General features: G+C 36.9%; 1 protein-coding gene across 4 annotated transcripts in view; it reads right to left on the bottom strand.

Annotated features, from left to right (window-relative positions):
• Positions 1 to 22,395, bottom strand: part of syt2b (synaptotagmin IIb) — a 28,227-nt gene that overhangs the window by 4,504 nt on the left and 1,328 nt on the right. For 2 of the 4 annotated variants that reach the window (XM_085161373.1, XM_085161371.1), the window contains 7 exons: positions 6,796 to 7,024; positions 6,519 to 6,679; positions 4,380 to 4,511; positions 2,600 to 2,767; positions 1,523 to 1,690; positions 375 to 492; positions 44 to 177 (listed from right to left, as the gene is read on the bottom strand). In XM_085161373.1, the coding sequence (XP_085017499.1) occupies positions 44 to 177; positions 375 to 492; positions 1,523 to 1,690; positions 2,600 to 2,767; positions 4,380 to 4,511; positions 6,519 to 6,679; positions 6,796 to 7,000 (1,086 nt within the window). In that variant the 5' untranslated portion in view covers positions 7,001 to 7,024. Of the gene's footprint in view, positions 1 to 43; positions 178 to 374; positions 493 to 1,522; positions 1,691 to 2,599; positions 2,768 to 4,379; positions 4,512 to 6,518; positions 6,680 to 6,795; positions 7,025 to 11,213; positions 11,368 to 22,395 lie in introns of those variants that run through there. The other 2 variants (XM_085161372.1, XM_085161374.1) reach the window with 2 other exon arrangements.

Below are 22,395 nucleotides of genomic sequence, written 5' to 3'. Positions count from 1 at the left end.
ATATCAGTGAAGTCCAAAAGGTGTTGTATGACTTGTACTGTACCTGCATCTGTTCCAGCGGGATTTCAAAGCTGAAGGATTCATTGTAATATGGGTTTAGGGTGTTCTTCTTCACTGTAGTCTTCTTTTTCTTCAGACGCTTACCACCCTGGAGCAGCTGGATCTTTACATAAGGATCTGGAAAAAAAATGAATATGATGAACAAAAGAGAAAAACTTATTCTGTCAATGACACAACCTTTAGTGTTTCTTAATTTGTTTGTTTGTTTGTATTTTAAATGGTTTTTCTTTGAATTTTCTCTTCGAATTGAATTTTCTTGCATGTGCCTAGAAAATTCACAAAGGAAGAGAGTATTATGTGGGGTTTTTTTCTACCAGATAAACCGCAGGCATCCATCTTCTTCAGATTCTTTGCCTCCAGGATGCAGACAGTGAGTTTTCCAGCAGTGGGGACATAACGAAGGGAGATGCAGATATCTCCAAGTTTCTCAGGCTGAGCAGTAAGAGACACAGAAATGACAAGCACACATACTCATCAGATGTCCATAAAATGCATTTTCTGTGATGGGTGGGTGCAAAACATAGCTGTTATTTATCAAGATTTATACTCTTAGACTGAAACCGAGGGTTTTTTTGTTGCTGCGACAGTGACATTATTTGGAATAAAACCCCTCTATCTGGATTTATGATCGCTCTGAGCTTTTAGACTTCGAAAATCCACTTTGATGACTGGGGGCAGGGATAACCTTGAAAAAGACACTGGAAAAGACTAGAGATACTAGCAGGTTATGTGTGTAATCAGTTCTGATTAATTAGTTTCCTTAATTATTCAAGCAAACTATCTCAGCATCATTGTTCACAGGTGTAGAAATGCAAGGAGAGAAATTTGTTGCTCCACTGACATAAATAAATGTTTGATTTCTATATGTGTCTGAATGTTTGTGCACTGTTATGAAATTCCATCTTTTAAGAAATGCAAACTAATCCATGAGCTGAATTATTTCTGAATATTAAAGATGGGATAATCAACCAGTGCCATAGAAATCTTGCTGACTTCTCCAACCGAGTCAACATCAAGCCCCTCGGCCCTGCTGAGGAATAATGCAAACTGTAGTTTTCAAGTAAAATTAAATGCAAATAAATAAAGAGGGAGAATTTTTGGTGAACTACATTTAACTGTGTTTAAACCTGAATTGATACACAGTTAGTGCTCAAATAAGTATTCATGGCAGACTAACGAGAAACAAACTATAGTGGAACCATTTATCATAATGAAGGAACATGTAAGCTGGTACAATGGTGGAGCTGAATGTGTTCTTAATTGATTTTTGGTCAACAATGGAGCATTGTGGCTCAGAAAAATAAGATATAATTGGTCTCTGTCTAGACAGACAATACTTGATAGTAGCATCAATTCATAATTGGTTTTGGGCTTTTTCTTAGTGTTGGTTGACACCCAGAAAGTTTAGAATATCAATGGTCTATTATTTAAAAAGCACAGAATGAATCAGTTCAATAAGCACCTCCTCTTGATCAGCACTCTCGAGATCCCGCCACTCCTCAATAGGCCGTCCAAGGTCAATGGTGTTCATGGGTAGCTTTACCTCTCCAATAACATCATGTTTAGAAAATCGGTCATAGTCATAAACAGACATCACCAAGGTCTTTCCACCAAGCTCCTCATAGGGTACCTGACCAAGAAACACAATGTCACTTATAGATTGTATTTATCTGTGTCACAGGATAAATAGGTTTATTTTAATGTCATTAAACTTCACATAAACTGCCTCTGGATTTCTTGAAAAGGGCGAGTTAGTCCCACAGAAAAAAACCCTCATTAAATGATACAAATACTTGCTTACAAATTTATAGTGTTTAGCAGCTGCTATAGAGAAAACAGTCAATAATCAAAACTAAATGGAAAAAACTAAGTGAACTAAAAATGTTAAATGATAAATTATCAGAGAAAATAATCTGAGAAACCAGACAAATATTACGCCTTAAAAGCACTAAATGAAATGCACGGTTATTTTCTCAAATGCAAACAACAAACATATTAGGAAAAACAAGTTATTACACTCCAATCCACAGAAATCTATGTGAAAATGAAGATGAGGACACCTCTACTACAACCTGCATAGGCAGACATGAAATTTAAAAAAAAGCATCTTCTGTTTTAAAAAGAAAGAAAATATCTGGAATAAATTTTGATGGAGAAACAATAAATCTGACAGTGAAATTCTCATGGGAGGCATCTGGAGATGGCAATAAAGGGCAGCCTGTATAATAAGATATTTTTCTACTGCTTTTTTAAAATTTTGCAGACTGGTATCGCCTGCAGCTTGACCCAGAGAGACTTGCAAAGTCCCAGCGGGGCTTATTAGCTAGGAGCAGCTAAGAGCAGCATGTAGGCTGCACAGGCCAGTGGGTACACACACAGAGCCAGACAAACCGGACATACTGTCAGTTTCACACACAAAAGGCTGAGATAATGATTTGTGCTATGTAAAAAAAAAACAAAAAACAACTTGCTCAAATAAGATTTATGTTTCTTTTTTTCTTTTTACAGCTGCATGTTTTCATATAAGAACAAGACTCACCTTGAAAACAAATGTCTCATTGAAGACAGGGTTCAGTGTTTTTTTGTGCACTTTGGTGTCAAACTTCTTCTTCTTGTCAGGGAAGAGCAGGACTTTAACATAAGGGTCTGAGGTTCCACCTGAGTCCATGGACATGAGATCTGCAGCTTGAAGGATACCAATTGTCAGCTGTGTGGAGAAAATGAGGGTGTATGTAAGCAACAGGAGCAGTGAAAACAGAATTTTATCAGGCAAAAATGCAACTTTTCTTTGAGGGTCACTGCCTCAGACTGGTTATATAAGCCTCGCAATCCATCACCACAAGCGTCTCAGCTGACTGGAGACGTACTGGATGTCAGAAGCTTTTCCTCAGTGTCATCCAATTGTCACAGTGTGGTAACTTCTAAAAAATGTATTACCCTGTGTGCTAGAAAATACAGATTTTAGCAGTCTATATTTTACAGATACATTAAAAGTACAGCCATTTCACCCTCTACTGTGTTTCATATCTAGTGAATTATTGGCATTTTAATTGAGCACATGAAGGTTTGCTCATATGCTGTCGAGTAATCAGTTAAGCTGCTGGAAGTGCCACGGTTAGATAAATGTCTTTTTATTTACCTCAAGCCACTATAACAAGTTACCCTTTTAAGGTTTAGCCTTGTTTGTCTTTTCAGCCCTAAAAATAACTGTGGTCTTACTGACAATGTTCATCTTCTGCATACTCCTGTTCAGGTTTTGTATAGTATGTAAATGTAACCTTGAGTAACATCAACTTAACTGTCCTGTTTTGTTGCTATTAAAATTGTGAAGTTTATATTTGGTGTTTGTTCACATTCAACGCCTGAATTAGAGAACTCTCTATTCCTCAAAATGTCATGGAAAATGACTCTTTTTCTGGCTGCTGACAGTAATTTCTGATTTATGGAGTAATAAAAAAGCAGCTATCCAATATCCCCTTTGTAAAAACTTTAATACGTCAAAAGAATGAAAGAAGAATTCCGAGTCTCATTGATCTCACTCTTACCAATGTTCAGATATCTGTTCCAGAAAAGTTTTCAAAACTAGCAATGATGCCTAATTTGCATAATTGAATGTGAAATTTCAGAATACTTTACAAAAAATAAATAAATACAAATATTTGATTAATGTCTTGATGGATCCAGTTAAGGAAATCCCAGAAAGTTGATCCCGCTCATGGGTGGCGGTGGGAGGAATGCGACTGAAGAAGTAACCTGGATGAGTGAAAAAATGTTTCTCCCACTAAAAACACTGTCCAGACGAACAGTTTCAGCTTTCTGGGAATTGGATTAATGTAAGTAATGAACTAGAGAAATCTTAAGGTATTATCTTTCAATTAAAATGTTTGCTTTAGTGTTTTGGCACCTTTAGAGTCCCCTATTTTGAGTTGGATTACTCAGCACAGTGGCATTAAGTGGCATTATTGCTACTATGCATCTCCCAGGTAAAGAAAATGTTTCATTCATGACACCCATGAAAGAAAAAGCTTGTTTTTTTCTTTGCACTTTGGGTTAAATAAACAAGAAAAAGCATTCATTTAATTACTATAACTTTACATTTTTTAATTATCTTTGCACAGAACCAAGCTACTACAGCGAGTTCCATACTGAAGATGACATGAATTGGGTCATCTAACTCTTTAATTTAAACATGTCTTTAAACACTAAAAAAATTCAAATGGGTAATTTAAATATAGCAGAACACATGAAGCACTCCCTCCAAAATTGTTAAATATTTCTAGAGCTTTTTTTGTAGTTCACAAAATGTGATAACCACAGACCTTTGTATTCTCAAAGTCATAATCTATAGAGTATTGCAGCTTCCCCAGTTTCTCCTGCTCTTTCTCCTCTTCCTCTTTCTCTTCCTCTGTCAGTCCAGTCTCTCCCTCATCATCATCGTCATCCTGATGTTTCTGCAGTGTAAAGGTAACAAAACAAAAAGCTATGTTAAAGGTAAGAGTACAAAAAGCCAGGATACGGGGTTCCCCATAACAGCCAGCATGCCACAGACACTGGAGCTCCAGGAGTTTTTATGTGGGAGATACATGTTTTGGTTACTGCTTACCTGCACAGCACCTGATGATAAAAACCAGGAATTTATCATTTACAAGGACATAGCTGCCTGTAATTGGTATCCCTACTTTTTTTTTAAGAAACTGTGAAATGATTGTCTCAGTGTTTGTGGATCAGTAGGCAAGTCCTTAAATCTGACATGCTTCAGCAGTACAGTGACAGCCAGAGTCAGTGGAGGCATTGCATGCTAGTTCCACTAAGAAGGGTAATAAATGCCACATCCTAACAGTGAAACTGAAAATAAGAATAATTTCTTGTTGTTAAAGGCCTTTAATCTTAACAAATGAGCGAGGAGATATAGGTTTGGATAGACCCCTAAGGAACTAGCTCACAACAGCAGGAACAAATGCATATTAATCAATAAAAAATGTGACATAATATTCAGGGCAAGGGGATGTATCTTATTTTATAGGATTTATTTTTAAGACTTCAAATTTGTTAACCTGCATCTCTTTAAATTAATGTGGCAAAATAAATGCTTCTCCTTTCACCTCACCATTATTACAAAACTAAATCAGGATTAAAGGGCACAGCCAGCTATTTGAATTTTTTTAGAGCCTTACTGCTTCAATATGATTTTTCTTATTGAGTAATTTAAGTAATCTTGACTTTTTAATCTTTTCTTTGGGTCATCCAGTGTTGTCACATCCTATCTCCTCCTTGAGTATTACCATAAAACGAAGAGATTTGCAAATATTTGGCTCACCATGCAGTTTTATCATCACCGTTTCCATGTCTCCCAAACAACCAGCCATGCCCTTTATCACATGCACAGATTAATAGTGTTAACAGTCTTGCATATCATATTTTAATCCAATACTTTCCATATTGGTGTGATTTACAGTAACATTGTCCCAAGAACAATGTGTTAGATGGTTAGACTCTCCTCTCTGGGGTTTATGGAGCACATCATAGCTTTCCATTGTTACATTCTCAAGCTATCATACCAAAAAACTACAAAATAATGGGGACGAAATTAAAAAAAAAAAGAAAGAAAGAAAAAATAGCAAAGGAAGCTACAACTTTCATTCCATGAAACCCCCCTCCGCCCTGGGGGCCAGAGAGCATCGACATGAGCTATCCACCTACCGTAGAGCAGGAGTCCACCACAGTCAAGAAACACGAGGCACACACAAGACAGACACAAAGCGGAAAAGGAGGAGAGCAGAGAGAGGAAGAGATTCAACTCACAAGACACCAAACACACTTCAAAAAGAGAGGCAATCAACACCACCACCAACCACAATCATGATGAGAAATGACACGCTTGTTTTAGGCTCATGGCGATAATTTCACATTGTGGACACAAGCAGTTGATTGCTTTAATTAACTGTCAGTGGAGCACAGGGCAGTCTATGTTCATATAAGCTGTTTAGCCCATCAAATTAAGAATTTATCCTTAACTTTATTGCACTTTGATTCACAACTTCCTGATCTTTCTGCCGGCCTCATCCTTTCATTCATTACCTTTTAATATGATAAGCTTTGTTTTGTAAGTTGACGAAACATTCTCTGCTCATTATTCTTTGCCACATTGCAATAAAGTGTGCCGTTTTTCACCATGGAGCACAATGGAATACGTCACACGTTTAAACAACCACAACAACAACAACAACACAAATTGAGGGGAAGAGAGCTCTCCTTGTGTCCTCTACAGCCTGGGCTAAAAAAGCTGCTGGTAAAAGATCAGATTTAGTTAGCAACATCGTTAAAATCTGGGCAATAACTATCGTAATAAATAATAACAACTTGAATAATAAATTATTGTTGACAAGAAGCGACAAAACTTCACCAATGCATCTTGTAACCTTGACTCTTTTGCATGTAGGAAGCGCGAGGCATCATACCTCACCACCCTGCATGTTCTTCATGTTGAAGCCATCCTTTCCCTTCTTTCCTTTCTTGTTCTTCTTCTTCTTGCAGCAACATTTTTTGATTATGCAGAAACAGCAGGTGAGGATTAGCAATGCTGCCACTACAGCAATGGCAATCAAAGCCCACGGAGGCACTGTTGATTTCAAAATAAACGAGGAAAAGTTGATTTGAATGGAACTTTGGTGTTCGCCAAATGTGAATGTTTTGTAATGCTTGGAATGATGTAAAAAGCTCTGCAGCATTACTTACGTGGGATTTTATCAATTTCGTTCAAGAATTTGCTCTTGATCTCCTCAAACATGTCATTCTTGCTGATCTCTGTATTGTTCGAGCCAGAAGTATCTGGTGCTGAGGTGGACATGGCGGCTGAGGTGGGAGCCATGGTCATGGTGGGGGCACTGGTGGGCTCGGCCGCTGTCATGGCCTGTGGCCGTCTGAACAAGTTGAACTTCATTGTCAAAGACTAGGCACAGCGTCCCTGAAACACAAAGAGATCGGATATGAAGCAACAAAAATTGCTTGTAGTGGGATCATGGAAGATTTGTCAAAGAAAGTGAAAAATATTAAATGTTGAATTAGAATAAACTCAGGCTAACAGCGAGGAAGCCATAATGGAACGTCAGTCAAATTTAGCCATCTGCACCAACAACAGAGGCAAAGATTGAAGTAACTTCTTAAGAGGGGTGGTAAATACATTAGGTTACCTATTCACCAGCAACCAAAAATGTCCACTAGGAGTCAACCCTCACCTTCAAGGTGAAATGCAACTTCATATATGGACAAGGCTTAAAGGTATTGTTGAAATTCATTTTTGTGTAGCCTAAACTTATAGCCGAATAATCACTCCAGGTATGGTAGAGTATCTACTTGATTAGCAGATCAGACAGTTAGAAAGACTGCAGTTTCACTTAAAAAAAAAATACATTAATTTTCCACATATCAGTCAAGACCACTGCAGTTGGCGGCATGATTTTTGGTTCTCCCTGTTAACTATTAACCTAGTTAGTAATCTAAAACTCCAGAAAGCTGCTAAATCGATTCCTCAGCTTTCCATTATAATTTTTAATTTTATGTTTGAGTGATGATGACCTTGAGAGCTGCAATAAGCTTTCTCAACTCTGTGAAAGATGGGGAGTATGAAAACAATGCTTCATCTGGGACTCATCACACTCATCACACAAGTCACAGAAGTTGAAAGCCCTTGATGTTGCTGATGATATGATAATTTAGTGTGTGTGTGTGTGTGTGAAACTGTGACCTGAGATGATTACACCTCCACCTTCAAACACAATGATCTTCCAGACCTAAAGGAGAGTCTAAAAAGTTATCCAAAATTAAAGGAGTCCTCAATATATGTGAGTATCTGTACATGTACACGATGGCACAATTGTTAAATGATTTTATAGAATAATCAATACATAAACAGCATCATTTTGTCAGGTAAGTATAAAGAGAGACATTAAAGATGAATAATTAGCTTATCTTAATGACTTGAACCAGAAGAAAACAGCTGCTAATTCAAAATTAGCAAATGTCAGTTGCTTGTCAAACTGCAGAGTATTGTTACTTAAAAATATATATGATGAGTGAGCTTTAGAGGTCCTTAAGATAGACCTTATTATATGTGACAGAACCATATCTGAGCTTCTATTTTTCTGGCAAAAATACCAGAAACACCTTCCCTGGCATGACAAATCATGCTTCCCTGTCTGGCAACCCGATGGGTGAGTCTGGGTTTGATGGTTGGCAGGAGAACAATACTTGTCCAACTGCATTGTGTCAAATATAACGTTTGGTGGAAAGGGAATTATGGATGAAGAACTTTACTGGCCTGCACAAAGCCTTGATCTCAACCCAATAAAATACCACTGAGATGAATTCGAGTTCACATTTCGAGCCAGGCTTTCTTGTCCAATGTCAGTGTCTGATCTCACAAATACACTTCTGGAGTAATGGACAAAAATTTCCACAAAAATCAGACTCGTAAAACTTGGTAAAGCCTTCTCAGAAGAGTTTAAGCTGTTCTAGCTGCAAATGTTGGGCCGGCATCACACAACCCTATGGATGAAGAATGTATGTCACTCAAGTTCAGTCATTTGAAGGTAAATGACTGAATAGTTTTGGTAATAGGGGTTTTCTTCTACCAACCAACTAATCTGTATTTATTTTTATTATTTATAATCAATGTTTTGAAGTGATCCGACCAATAAATAGTTGAAGGTTCCACCTTAAGAGTTCAAATGTTTTAAGATCAATCTTAAAATAGATTCTGAAATTTTATAGACTGAAGTTTAACAGGTTAGCGGTAGCTGGAGATCTAAGCTGTGACTTTAAATAACATAAGAAGGCAGTCATCTAAATCAGTTTCACCTCCCAACATACTCTAATAAAATGAGTGTCTTCTCAGCAGGGCCCTTTTTTAACAGATGACAACTCCTATTTAACTCTCAGCCCCAAGTGAGCATTATGTTATGTATTCTCTGTTTGCTCTTTGCATGACTGCTGGTGGCAGCAACAACACTAACATTTACTGCTGAGCACAAATGTCAATGCTCTGGTCTAATTGAACCTTGCTGTTTGTCAAACTGCTGCAGATCGCTAGATGAATTTGAAAACACCTGCTTAGTTTTAATTAACTATGAATAACTGTATTATAGTGCTGGGACAGGATTGTTTCCTACTGCATTTAGTCATTTATTTGACTACTGTGTATATCTCAGGAGCATAATGGTTTAAATTGTGTCAGTAAAACTACTTATTCACCACAGTGTGATATATTTCTAGGAGCTGCTGCTCTGACTGATATGTTTTTTTAAACCAAATAATATGATTTTGATGCTGCCTTTACTCTTTCATGAGCCCCACAAACTCAGCATAGTGCTTAAGAATAACTGGCAGCTTGACATCCTTTTATTCGTTTTGTCACTCTGCTAATGTTTCCATGTTTATTTGTTTTTCACTCCAGGGTAAAGAATTCAAAGAAATAAAGCAATTTAAGAGAAAAGGTCACAGAATTAAGATGTGTTCAAGCAACTAAGGAAAATGTAACATGATTTACATATTTTATAATTGCTAAGCACATTAGGTATAATGTTTTATATCCATGCTATGGATGTAAGACAAGTATAGAATTAGTACTGGCAACTAAGTTTGCTAGCGTTACACCTTTTTCAGTTGATCTACTGTGATCTGTGCGAGTTTCTTACTATAAAAGATGTAATAACTAAAAAAATTGTACTTTTTATTGTGTAAGCTTTAAAGTACAATACTATCAGCTTTTAAATCAGCTGTTTGCTTGTTATAACACTGTTATTTTACAGTGTTTCTACTGTAATTATCATCAAACCTTTATTACTGTAAAATGTACATACATGTCCTCCTCATATAACATGAATCCAGTTTATTGTCTTCCTTGAACTATACGGTAGCTTCCCACAATTCTTTGCAACACCTGGTTAGAGAAATGCTTGCACAAAGAAGAGGTCTGGTCAAACTGTGATTAATTGCTTCAGCAGTCTCAGCCATTGTGGATCATTGCTAGCTGTTCTCAGCTATGCAAATAGTAGATGCACATACAGAACTATCATAATCTAAAAACACTAAATAAGTGCACAGTAGCTAGATGTTAATGTTTTTTTCTATAGATATCAGCATTTACAGTATTCAACTGTATCTGTAACTGTGTTGCTGTAACTGTGTTGCTACAGTTTATGTGTCATTATCAAAGGAAGTGCTCCGCAGCTAAGGATATCAGTACCTCAAAGTAAAAGTGAACTGTCAGAATATGGCAAACATAATGATGATAAAAACCCAATCTTAATTGATTTGCAGCCCACAGATCGATAAGTATTGCATTTCAACATGTGCACTTTAGCACAGACTTTCTATTGCTGTAAGGTAGACTGTGCACTGTTCACATACAGTGGTGGTCTATGTGCTGTGGGCAAGCACATCATTGTTGCTAAGCAATACTGATAACGTCTATAGCTGAAGTGACCAACCAATCAAATAACCAGTTGGCTCAAGGCCAGTGTCAAGTCACTGCCCAAGTGGTGGGAATGACATGATACGAATGCAGACTGCTCCCACTGAGCTGAAATGTATAATGGTTAAGAATAAAGTTTTCGCTCCAGCAAAGGTTCTTCAAAAACATTTTATTCATCGCCTGCCCGTATCTTTCATTTGTCTCTAAACCCATCCTCACCCCTAAAATGAAGCACATCTGTGACTGCAATGTTAAAAAAAATCCTAACATTAAGTCAAATATGATTTTCTCCACTACCCGAACTTCCCTAAGTTAATTCTGTCTCCTCTGAGAAGAGCAGTGATGAGAGAAGTGACTGAATGGAAATAGAATATGATAAATGCCCATACCTTCCCCTCTTATTTTAGCCTACCTTCTACCTCTGTGCCATTAGCACTCAGTCCTTATCTCCCTAGGATTTCGGCAGCTCACCACTGGCCAATATCACTCAGTCACAAAAAACAGGCTCTGACACATCCTCATTCATAAGTAGAATCAGGACCGGAGAATACAGTGCAACCATAGCAGTTTGATATGGTTTACCCAGTTTAAAATGCAGAGAAGATTCCTCTAAGATAACTGTGGTCCAGTTGTGCATCTTAACTCATTTTTAATCTACAAAGATCTTCAAGACAAAACTCACCAGTCAAATGTGGTATTCCCCTCGTGGGGTGGCCCATCCAATCAATAAGTGTTTGGGTTACAGTTCCTCAGAGCTGTGGTAACATAGTCTGATCTCTCCCATAAGCAGAGACTGCAGTCTCCTCTCACTTCTCTCCACTGCAGCACTACACCCCTCCTCCTCCCCCTCCTCTTCCTCCTCCTCCTCCTCTGTCCAATGCACACCATCGCCCCCATTTTCCACCCTCCCATCACATATTTCCCTACACCCTCTCTGTCTCTCTGTTCAATGTACTTATGTACGCAACCTCTTTACCTCTTTCTCATTCCCCCAGCCTCATTTGTGATGCTGCTCACACAACTGATTGCAGCATGCCACTCTACGGTCTAGTATTGGAGGGCAGTTGTAAAAGATCAATATGCACAGACTCTAGGGTGAGGTTCGTGTTAATAAAGCCACAGCCTGCACAAGTCAGGAATAAAAAGCAAAAGTATGCACTAGGACAGCTGAAAAAGTCTTAAGGCGGTGCAGTTTTTTCTTGTTGTTGTTTTTTAAATCAGATCTACTCCATGCAATTAAATGGTTGCTAACAACTGATCTCAGAAGTATGGTTTAACCCTCTGAATAGACCATCTCTGTTAAGTCATTCAGAGTGAACAATTGAAACAAAGAGTGATTACTCCTATTTGTCCAGTGTTCACTGATCCTTCAGGAGACTTGTCAGTGATGATTAGAAGTGAGGAGATAACAAAAGCATCTTCTCGAGTTACAATACAAACAAAACGTATCCCACTGTATTGAGCTAAAACTATTACATAATGAAACGTGCTGTTTGAGCCAGAGACCTACGCAGATGCGGAACTAAACATATGAGGTTTAAAAATTTAACTTTAGGTGCCTGTAGCTCAACCTTGCGTGATAAATGTGTTTCAAATGTTCAACATCCCTAAAGCAGTTATGTTTGTACATGTTTGAACTCTTTGCAATTCTGGCATTTAACCTTTTTTTTCTTGCTTTTGCCTGAAAACCTTTTTCTTTCAGTGCTCTCCTTGGGGAAATACCTTTCTAGATGCTTAAGTTCAGCTGTCATCTGTTAGATGCCTGGCTTGATGTGGCTACTCTTGCAGTATGTCAGGTTGCAGTGCATTTAGCTGCTTCTACCAGAGGAGGGCAGGAATCTCATATAAAACTGCTGCATCACAGAGCATATTCTTTTTTTTTTTTCTTTCTGAGAACTGCAAAGTTATGCCCAGAGACATTTGTCTTCTCTGCTTTGTAGGGACAGTTTTGATCTGCTAAATGCATTTAGCTATGGAAAAAAATGACAGTGTTCCTCTTTTTAGATAGAATATTAAACTGTGGATAAGTCACCACAGTATTATGCTTGAATAGGCCCTAATGTTTTCTCCTGCTTTTTTGTGATTTTCTCGTAATATCAAAAGACTTATGCTTCAAAAGACTATTTTAACATTTTCGCTCTAGGAGTGAATTAAAAAATGCTGCATTCATCTTAAAAGCTTAATGTTTTAATTAGAAGTTAATGGATGAAATGGCTGTGCAGTGGGGCCATGGGAGCAGAAATGATCTGGCTTTGAAGAAAATAAGCAGCTAGGGTGAGGTTAGGTGGGTTATATAGCCAATTCATGGATTTGTGTAAGATATTTTAAGATATAGGGCATTTAAGTTACTACTGCTTAAGTAGTGATGTCTGCACTTTTTAAGTTTTTTTTTAAGTTAAGCCATTGTAATAAAGGAGATTGTAGTAAATGAACAGACTGTTAGATATTATACAATCAATTTTTTCTTTATGATAAAGTATATCTTATGTTATTATCTTATCTTTAAGTATTTATTTAAGACACTCTTATGCCTTGCCCTAGATTGCATGGGGCTCCTTCATGAAACCGATATGCCTGTTGTCCTTTTTTTTTTTCTTACTTGATTTCTGGTTGTTCCCTGGAGTGACCTGATATGGCCTGACACCTCGTGGCAGAGCAATTTAACAAAACCAGGAAAAATATGAGTAAGCTGTGAAAACCTCTTCTGAGAAGTCAGTGACTGTTTTGCTTTTTTATTCTTATGAAATTTATTATTAATAAATGAGTTATTTTTTATATTAGCAGCATATTAGCATTAGAGCTCCCATAGGTATGAAGAAATAGAAATCACAAGATGGCTGCAAAATAACCAAAACAAACAAACAATGAAACAAAAACAAAATGCTCAATCAATAAAATAATACCAGTCAGATTAAAAGATCGTGGATGGGTGTTAAAGATTTATTAAAATTGTTACAGTATATTTTTCAGTTAGTGTGACTAGATTGTTGCAAAATTCTCATTCTGCCCTTAACCCTCCCAAAAACTGTGCTTTTACAGTATGGTTTACTGAAATCCCCACTGCATTGTGGGATACTCAGCTTCTCCCTGGTTCTTGCATTCTTTTATGAGTACCTGTGAATGAATAAAGTTTTCCCTCCCTCTCTAGTATTCATCCCTGCTCTCTAGTGGATGAGTCAGGCCTGAGCACTGTGCAACATTAGGAGGTCAATAAGAGCAACACAGCTACTATCAAAGCCTCACATAGTAAACATATGCAGAGGGCAGCTGCTGACAACGTGTTCCCCGTGCTGAGTTGTGCTGGGACATTTTTGTTGAGAGGACTTATCTCCTCTGAGGCAGCAGAGACGATGTGGAAAAAACTGCACCTCTCCAGCTCCTGCAGGGAGTGCTGCAATGCAGGGGTGTAATGGAGAAATACGAAGCTAGAAGGCAGATTGTCCAATAGTCAGCTAGCAACTCTCTTCCTCCACTTCCTGCCTTGTTTCTTGTTTCCTAATTTCTTTCATCTTTTATGCCTGTCGTCGTAGCATTTTTCCTTCCAGCCATGTCTCTGTGTACCACTCATACACACATGCATATACTGTATCCTGCTCTCTCTCTCCCTCTCTCTCTCTCTCTATCACTCACACACACACACACACACACATACACACACACACACAGCCAGTCATTACTGCAGCACAGGCAACAATAAACAGAAAAGACCATATGCTTGTAGTTGGCTCTGTACATCATTTGCAGTGTTTGGGTGTCTCAGAAGTAGCAGTTGGTCAGCATGGGGACAGAGTGTGTGTGTGTGTGTGTGTGTGTGTGTGTGTGTGTGTGTGTGTGTGTGTGTGTGTGTGTGTGTGTGTGTGTGTGTTTGCGTGTACACACCGAGTAGCTGGAATGATGTCATTCATCTAAGTGAAAGATGGGCAAGCCTTGACAACTCGATCAATGTCAACATGAGCAAGTGAAAAACGATGCTGAAAACTGCACTTTAATGAATTTGTTACAAAAAGTCACTTTATTAATCAAACGAAAGGGCTGCTGGGCAAAGTCCTAAAGCCAAATAATTAAGCAGGCCAGAAGCTGGACTTGAAATGGGAATGTTGCTATCAGGGTATGCACCATATATTTAGACTGTCAACACAGCCGTCACAACTCGTACAGACCCTGTTTATGACAGACATTTTGACTTTGACATATAGCATGAGAACAAGACTAGGTCTAACAAAAACTCATTTACATTTTAAGGTCCCCTTGATTCATTCATGCTGATTATTCCTCTGCTTCACATATAGGCAGCAGGTCCAGCTAACACCATGTTCTAACAAGAATAAAAGTTTGAGATACACACACAGAGAGATGTGGAAAACCTGACTATAATGTGATAAAGATTAAGCCCTGTTTGTCCATGCCAATGCAGATGTGAGAATAGATTAGGAAGTGTAAGAGAAAATGAGTGGACTGTGAGTCTCTAGACTTTACTTGTTTATTTACTGATTTTCTTACATATGGCAATGCAGGTCATGGTAATCAGGCAAAGATAGATGATAAAATGTGGCACAAACAAAGGCAGATCCACACGTTTCTTGTGGATTTGGGGACACTGACAATGAAGGACTGAAAACAACACAAAGACTGGACCAATTTCTAGAATGGCTGTGTTTTGTTTTTATCTATGTACAAAGTTATCAGAACAGCACATTTTCACAGAAGTCATTTTCAGTTCTCATAACTATTAAGATTAATAATAACCGCTTTCTTCAAATGTTCAAACTGTGATAGTGAAATTTTCATGATAAAGTAAGTATACACTTTAACAGGACACAGATATAGCTAAGAAAAATTCAGCCATGACTCATTTTATTATTTTTATGATTTCTTTTCTATTGGGGCTTTTAAAAATGTCTTGGGAGTCTTTCTGATCACCCACTGGATAACAACTTGTTCAGCAGTGATTAATAAATGTCCACATGTTTATTTTTGAATTGTCGGCACAGTAAACTCAGCATGGGAGCAATTAAAACAAACAATGTTGGATATGTGTGGTATTAAGGTGCTGTATGAGAGGACAGCTAATTGATCTCTGGGAAAAATGTGTGTGTCCTTTGAATTCTTCCCAAAGTGCACGACAATATGTCTATGAAGGTTCTTATTCGTCCAGGGCATCATAGTCTAAGGAGCTTGTAAAAAGAAAAGCGTAAGTGTAACGTCCTAGGACCTAGCGTCCACATATGTGAACATCACATTTTGGGATTTCTGGACCAAAACACTTATTTTTTCCTCTACAAGGGCCTGATATACGCTTACGAGGACATTATACTGCCACTGTTCTATCAAAATGTAAAATCAATGTCCTCATATGTGGATCTCATTTTTCTCAGAAACAAAAAATTCGGTAAAAAATAAATAAATAATAATCTGGTAATTCTTTGTTTTTAAATTCATTAGGTCGCAATCAACCAAAATAGCAAAGAAAAATTAAAAATGCATGCCATGAAAGAGTCTTAGGAGGTTAAAGAAGTCCAGACGCTTTTCTTTTTCCACGCTCCTTAGATCTACAATGACCTGGATGACTGAGAACTTTCACAGACATACGTGTCCTTTGAATGATTAAACAGCAACAGCCAAACAAAATCAAACTTCAAGTTTGGCTGTCTGGAATAAATAGAATAAATAAATGCAGTATATTACCATCCACTTACTAGTGGAAAATAATTCTATTCACATGGGCAAAGCTAACAGAAGCTATTAAACACAAAGCATCTTTCCACTAAATTTCCCCTGTGTGCATCCATGTATATTAACTACTGCAACTATCACGCCCACAGACTATTTCTCTGTGATGGGAAGTTATTGAGGAATAAAAGAAAAATGATAGACAAAAAAAGGATTGCAGATCTTCAGTTGGGGGGTAATCTGTAAAGCCTTGTTATGGAAGTTTGTCTAGTAAACATTTCAGTAATATACATTTTTTTTTAATTCTTTTGAGTTCCTTTCTTTTGTTTTGATGGTTTCCACTGTGATTAGATAATGCATTATTATTTAAATTCTGACTGACAATACTTTTACAGACAGTGATATGGTTAAGGTCAGTAAAGGTGTCAATAAACCCACTGTCTCCATTTTTTTCATAGAAAAATAAAGACATGTTTTACCTGAACTTTAAGCATATATTGAACTGTAAATATGAATAAAAAAAAATAATAAAAAAAAACAATTCTGTGACAATATAAAAGGAGTCACTGAAAAGCCTTTTCACATTTCACAGACTTTGAAAGTCTGCAGCATTTCTTTTCTTAACTTTCTGCAACCTTTTCTCTTCTTTCACCACTTTTACAGCATTGTTACAGCTGCAACAGGAAGCTGTTTTCAGTTCAAAAGTAAGAATATAAATAAATAATGGAAAAACTGGTGGTGACAAATGCTACGTGGCAAATGATAAAGAATGCCCCAGTAAAGATCCAAATTAAATGATCTAAATTTAACATCTCTCCATTATACCCAGTAGGGGACAATAAATAGAAGACTTAAAGTACCGAATATTGCTGTATCTACACTTAATGTCCTGGTTATAATGAAATGTAATCATTTGTAAGTTTAAGCCATTTAAAGAAAATATAGATTATTTTCTTTAAAGAAGTTAGAAAACAAGGAAGCTACATGATACAGATTGCAGAGTAGAGTTTAATGGGTTTCAGGAACATATTTCAACTCGGTTGATAGGTTTACTGTTATAGTTATTTTTGTCTTTGATGATATTCATAGCTCATAGCAGCAAGTTTTGCAACTGCTCGTTTGTTTGTTTGTTTTTTCATTCAAAAAATAGTCTCACACCTAAAAGTGACAATATCCCAACACTCTTCTTTGTGCAAGCCAATAAAAAACTGGTATTAATCAAGCATAGTACAAATATTGACAAAGTGGTCATAATCTGTAGCCTTGCTGGCCATATTCTCTGGTCTGTGTTTTAGATCCTTTTCAACACATCTGTCTTTATCTGCTTTTTGGGGAATTTTAAGTCAGGTACAGCTAACAACATAATACCAGATCACAGCTGAGCCGCCCTCCAGCTGGTCCAGTGTGAAACCAACCATAGAGGGCCTGCGTGTAATCTTGTGGAGAAATTAAAATCATAGTTGAATGTTTTCTGTTGGTGTGGACGCCCTTATGTCAACTCTTCATTGTGTTAAAGAAAACAATGAAGGAGACTGTTACAGAAAAAGTTTGTATTAGCATCTACATTGTAAACATTTTCTAAACTCAACTGGGTCATTTTGGTGTTTTTAACTAGAACAAATATTGAATGGTAACAGAAAGTGAAAAATAAAAGTCCATGGACATGGTTGAATACAAGACAGGACTCGTGTGTTTTAGATGGAAGTCTGGCCCATCTAAGACTGGATCTGTAAGTTCTCATTGCTTAAGTGCCATGAATGCACAAAGATTCAGTGTGTACATAAGGAAAACTGAGACCATCATCACAACTAACAAGCACACAATCTCAAGCTCCAATTGTTTGAGATTTAAGATTGTTTAAGCTGGATCAAATGCTGCGCTTTACACTAGTACATATAGGCTGTGAGTAGAAAGGAGGAGGGACGCGCCATTTAGAGACTAAGAAGGAAGAAAAAAGAGAGAGAATACACCACACCACCACCAGTGAAGGATGAGTTGTCCAAATGCGTAGATCTGGGACAACAAGACAAATCAGTGTTGAGTAAAGAGAAGCCAGGAGGAGCACTAGTTCAGTAAGCAGCTAATTATATGATCCATCTGACTTCTCTACATGTCCTCTAGCCTCAAAACCATTTTACATCAGATTTTATTGTAGACTCTCGCTAATTAAACAAAGAGCAATAATTCCCCCACTTATTCTTCCTCAAAAACATACATAACAGAGCTTCCATCTTTGCAGGACGATGTTTACAGGATATATAAGTCTGCTAAAATCTAAAAGATCTGAAAATCTTTAAAGACCATCATATATCAATCTTAACATCCCCCATTTTCTGCTCCACCAAATTTCCAGATCTGTCAAGGGTTTGATGCTGAGAGAGGATAAGACAAACTGGCATCATTAAAAAAAATTCTCATCAGCAAATCCTCACAAACAGGTCTGCACTCTGCCTCAATATGTGAAAAGACACGAGGATCATTTTTATTGTTCTGTTTTTTCGCATGATTAGATATTTAGTGTAATAGATGTAGTAGAGGTAATGCTCCAGCAATGCTCCAGACCTTTGCATCTGGCCAGTGTAAGACTGAATGACCAGCAGACCATAGTAAATGCAGTAAAAATAATAAATATCTTGTTTGACAAAAGGATGCCCTGCTGTGAGCTACTTTTTTGCATTCCTTGCAGTATTCTGCATTGTTACTGCATCGATTGGCTTAGCTTGATTTAAACTGACCACAAGAAGCTGATGTATGCTTGACTGTGTTGCCAGCGGACTGAAAGCAGTTCAAGCAAAAGAAGTCAGATTCAGTATTGACGCTGTGTATTGATACACAGAACAGATCCTTACAGACCAGTCATTCGCCTATTATCCCTGAGCAGTTATCTGTTAAACTGGTGGAATTCAACTGGAAATATACTGCAGCACCAGCAAAGACACTGATTCAGCAGCTTTCACAGCAAAACTACAGCAACAACATTCCTCTTAACTTAAATGCTGTGAAAATGCTGCCTATCAACATGAAAAAAATCATCAAATGTCATGTTGTGACATGGTACTCTTTATATTCACTGTACCAGTACCAGTGATCCATGTGCACACACACACACAAACGTTGCTATCTGTAAATGAAAAACATCATTCTGAGTGTGCTTCATGTACACTGATGCACCTGACAGGCTGTGAATGAGGATATAGGTTGACAGGAGGAGGATTATAGACTGCAGAACAGCCTCCCATTTCATGAACCATCAAGCAGCAGAAGTCCCCCAGGCATGCAAACCTGGAAATGTAATGTGGAAACTCAGAGTATCAGGAGCTGAGTACAAACAACTGTCTATAATCAGGAATACAACATTAGTGATATTCTGGCTTAGGTAATTTCACTTTTACTCAGTCATTAGGTTGCTATGGCATGCAGCGAAATATGGTTTGTTTGGTTTATTTGGTTATAGACCTGTAGGGTCATTTGGAAAAAAAAAAAAGTTGAATTAAAAGACGTGCAAATTTAAAACCATATTATTTTAATATTTTATTATATTTATTTAAGGATATTTTAATTCCCCTACAACCTCCCACTGTATGATAATTGTAATTCCATGTGGAGTTGCGTCTTTTAAAGAGTCCTCTTAATTAAGAGATAAGGCAGAAATATAGAAGTATGTTTTAAGATCCCACAACCTTTCTCTAACCTTCCTCCAGTTAGGATACAGCAAAATTAAGATCATGTTAAATTATTCTAAAATATTTTTTTCTGTTCCAGTTATTTTCAGACAGGCAATATTTTTTTAATGCTGCAGCTTTTTAATTATTTTTTTTTCTTTCATGTTCTTTATTATTAGCATAATAAAAACATTTAAAAATGAATAAAGCATGAAGCAATTTTCAAAACCATTTACCAACCTGTCGAAAATTTCTATTTTATTTGGATAATTAATGCCACTCCTTAACTGAGTCTGGTTGATAAGTTTCCATTGGTGCAGACCTGCTCTTGGAGGGCTTCATATCACACTTTGATTTGAGGCTATTTGGCCTGAAAAGCATTTAATGTGGTGGAGGAAGAGTGTGTACGGGTAAGAGTGGAAATGGGCCAATAAACCTATGTTAACAGCAGCTGGGAACTTAATGCTAACATCAGCATACTGACATGAAAAAGTCATGGCATTACTTTTAGCCATCACACATTTATTTATTGCAAATCACTTAGTCTACGAACTGCAAAGACAAAATTTATCAGAAATGTTCATAATTACATGGTTAGCATACCATTTGCTATCAGCATTAAAAAGTGAGACAAAGCCTCAAAGGAAACCATCAGTAGGATAGTTGCGTTCTAATATTTGGTGGATTTGTAGTAATTAGTCACAAAGTAAATTTTGGACAGTGTAGATCTTTTCCTCATGATGGTGCCAACTTGAATGCCATAGTTATCCAATAGCTGAGGGCAAACATTTCATACTAATCTGCAAAGTTGGAGCCCATGTGATACTCGCATTGTTGTGATACATGTTATTGGGAACAACAAATGCCAGTGGGCTACCTCATTTTGTGTGAAATTATGATAAATTCTGTAAGCCTGATTTGATATTCAAACAAAACAAAAAAAGATCAAAACACTGTCACTAGGAAATCACACTGAACACTTAAGCATTTAATAGATACGTTACTTCCGTCAAATTACTGCTGAAAGAACCTTTGTCAAAGAAGCTACATAAATATGTTAAAAGAGGACACCCCCCACCCCAATGAAATGCTATACTGATTTCATCACAACACACCAAGTCCTTGTGTGTCCTCTTTGTATGCAGCTTCTTTGCTACTACAGCAACAAAAACTGTGCAGTTCAAAACAATACAAACTGATATCCTTTATGAGATCCTTTAGACATTTTAGAAATGACTCAACTGATGTAGTTGAACCATTTTTTTATGTCTCGTACGACTTTGGAGTCTTGTTGTTAATCTCAAAATCTGTCACTCATTTTTGATTAGTCACCATAGCAACTTGATCTGGACCATCTTAAAAGTCCTACAGATATGATGTATAAAAGATATGAGAAAGCAAACAAATCAACATTTAGTCATTTGTGTTTATTTAAAATACTAAAAGAAGAACTCTAGACTCTGTTAGGCCACAGTACTGATATATATATACATCCATGATATATGAAGATAGAGCTTCTAACTGGCATAGCTGATATTTGATAACTGGTAAATGAAATCATTGACCATCTTCCAGTTTTCATAGTTTATGATAAGAACTGTACAATTAATAAACCGATCAGGAAAAAAAGCTAATGCAGGTGTGTAAGAGATAAATGTCTAAATGCTTTTAAAACAATGGAATGACAGAGCTGGGTGGAAATAAGATGAGAACAGAAAAAAAATGACATGTGATGTCAGTGGTGCATATAAATGTAATGTCCATGGATAACAAAGGGTCTACAAAATACACCTGAAAAGAATCATGCAATTTGAATAAAACTAAAATAATGTATATTATAATTATGAAAGCAGAAATATGCATGTGCAGATTTAAGTCAATGGGGTTGATATTGAAAGAGTAAATTAAAAACAGACTTCTTGGGATAATAAAAGTTACAAGATTTAGTTTTCCAGGTTTATTCAGATTTTGCAATCAGCATTGACGTGTGGCTGTAAAGTCATAAAGTTGCCAAAACTATATGTGATTATATTTTTTATTTTACATGGTGTATAAATTCGGTGTAATCAGAAATATATTTAGTGTTGTTATTAAGGTTTCATTAAGGAAACTGGATAAAAAGTAATGCATATTTTACTGAGAATGCTTAGGATTAAACAAGAGTACATGTCTTTCACTGCTTTTAAGATATGTACAATTAATCAGCAAATGTTAATGTGATATTTTTCTTCATTTTGTTTCATGCAGCTTTTGGTATACTGTTTACATGTTTTAAAAAAATCACCAAACAAAAAACCCAAAAACAAGATGTTACTCTGTTAAGCATCTATTGCAGCACAAAATGCACCATATGTATGCAGCTGCTAACATATTGCACCTGCACATGCACTGATTCATCTCTGCTAACGCATAAAGAAAATCCTCATTTGGCACACACTCCGAGGAGTGTTCCTGTCATGTACTCATAATATCCCTGGGGAGTAAAGAGACTACTGCATCACCTGACCTGTTCACACCTTTGCATCATAATCA

This window comes from Neolamprologus multifasciatus, chromosome 5 (genome assembly GCF_963576455.1).
Source record: "Neolamprologus multifasciatus chromosome 5, fNeoMul1.2, whole genome shotgun sequence".
Taxonomy (NCBI): domain Eukaryota; kingdom Metazoa; phylum Chordata; class Actinopteri; order Cichliformes; family Cichlidae; genus Neolamprologus; species Neolamprologus multifasciatus.
The sequence above is the reverse complement of the archived record's forward strand: the minus strand, read 5'-3'. Positions and strand labels throughout refer to the sequence as shown.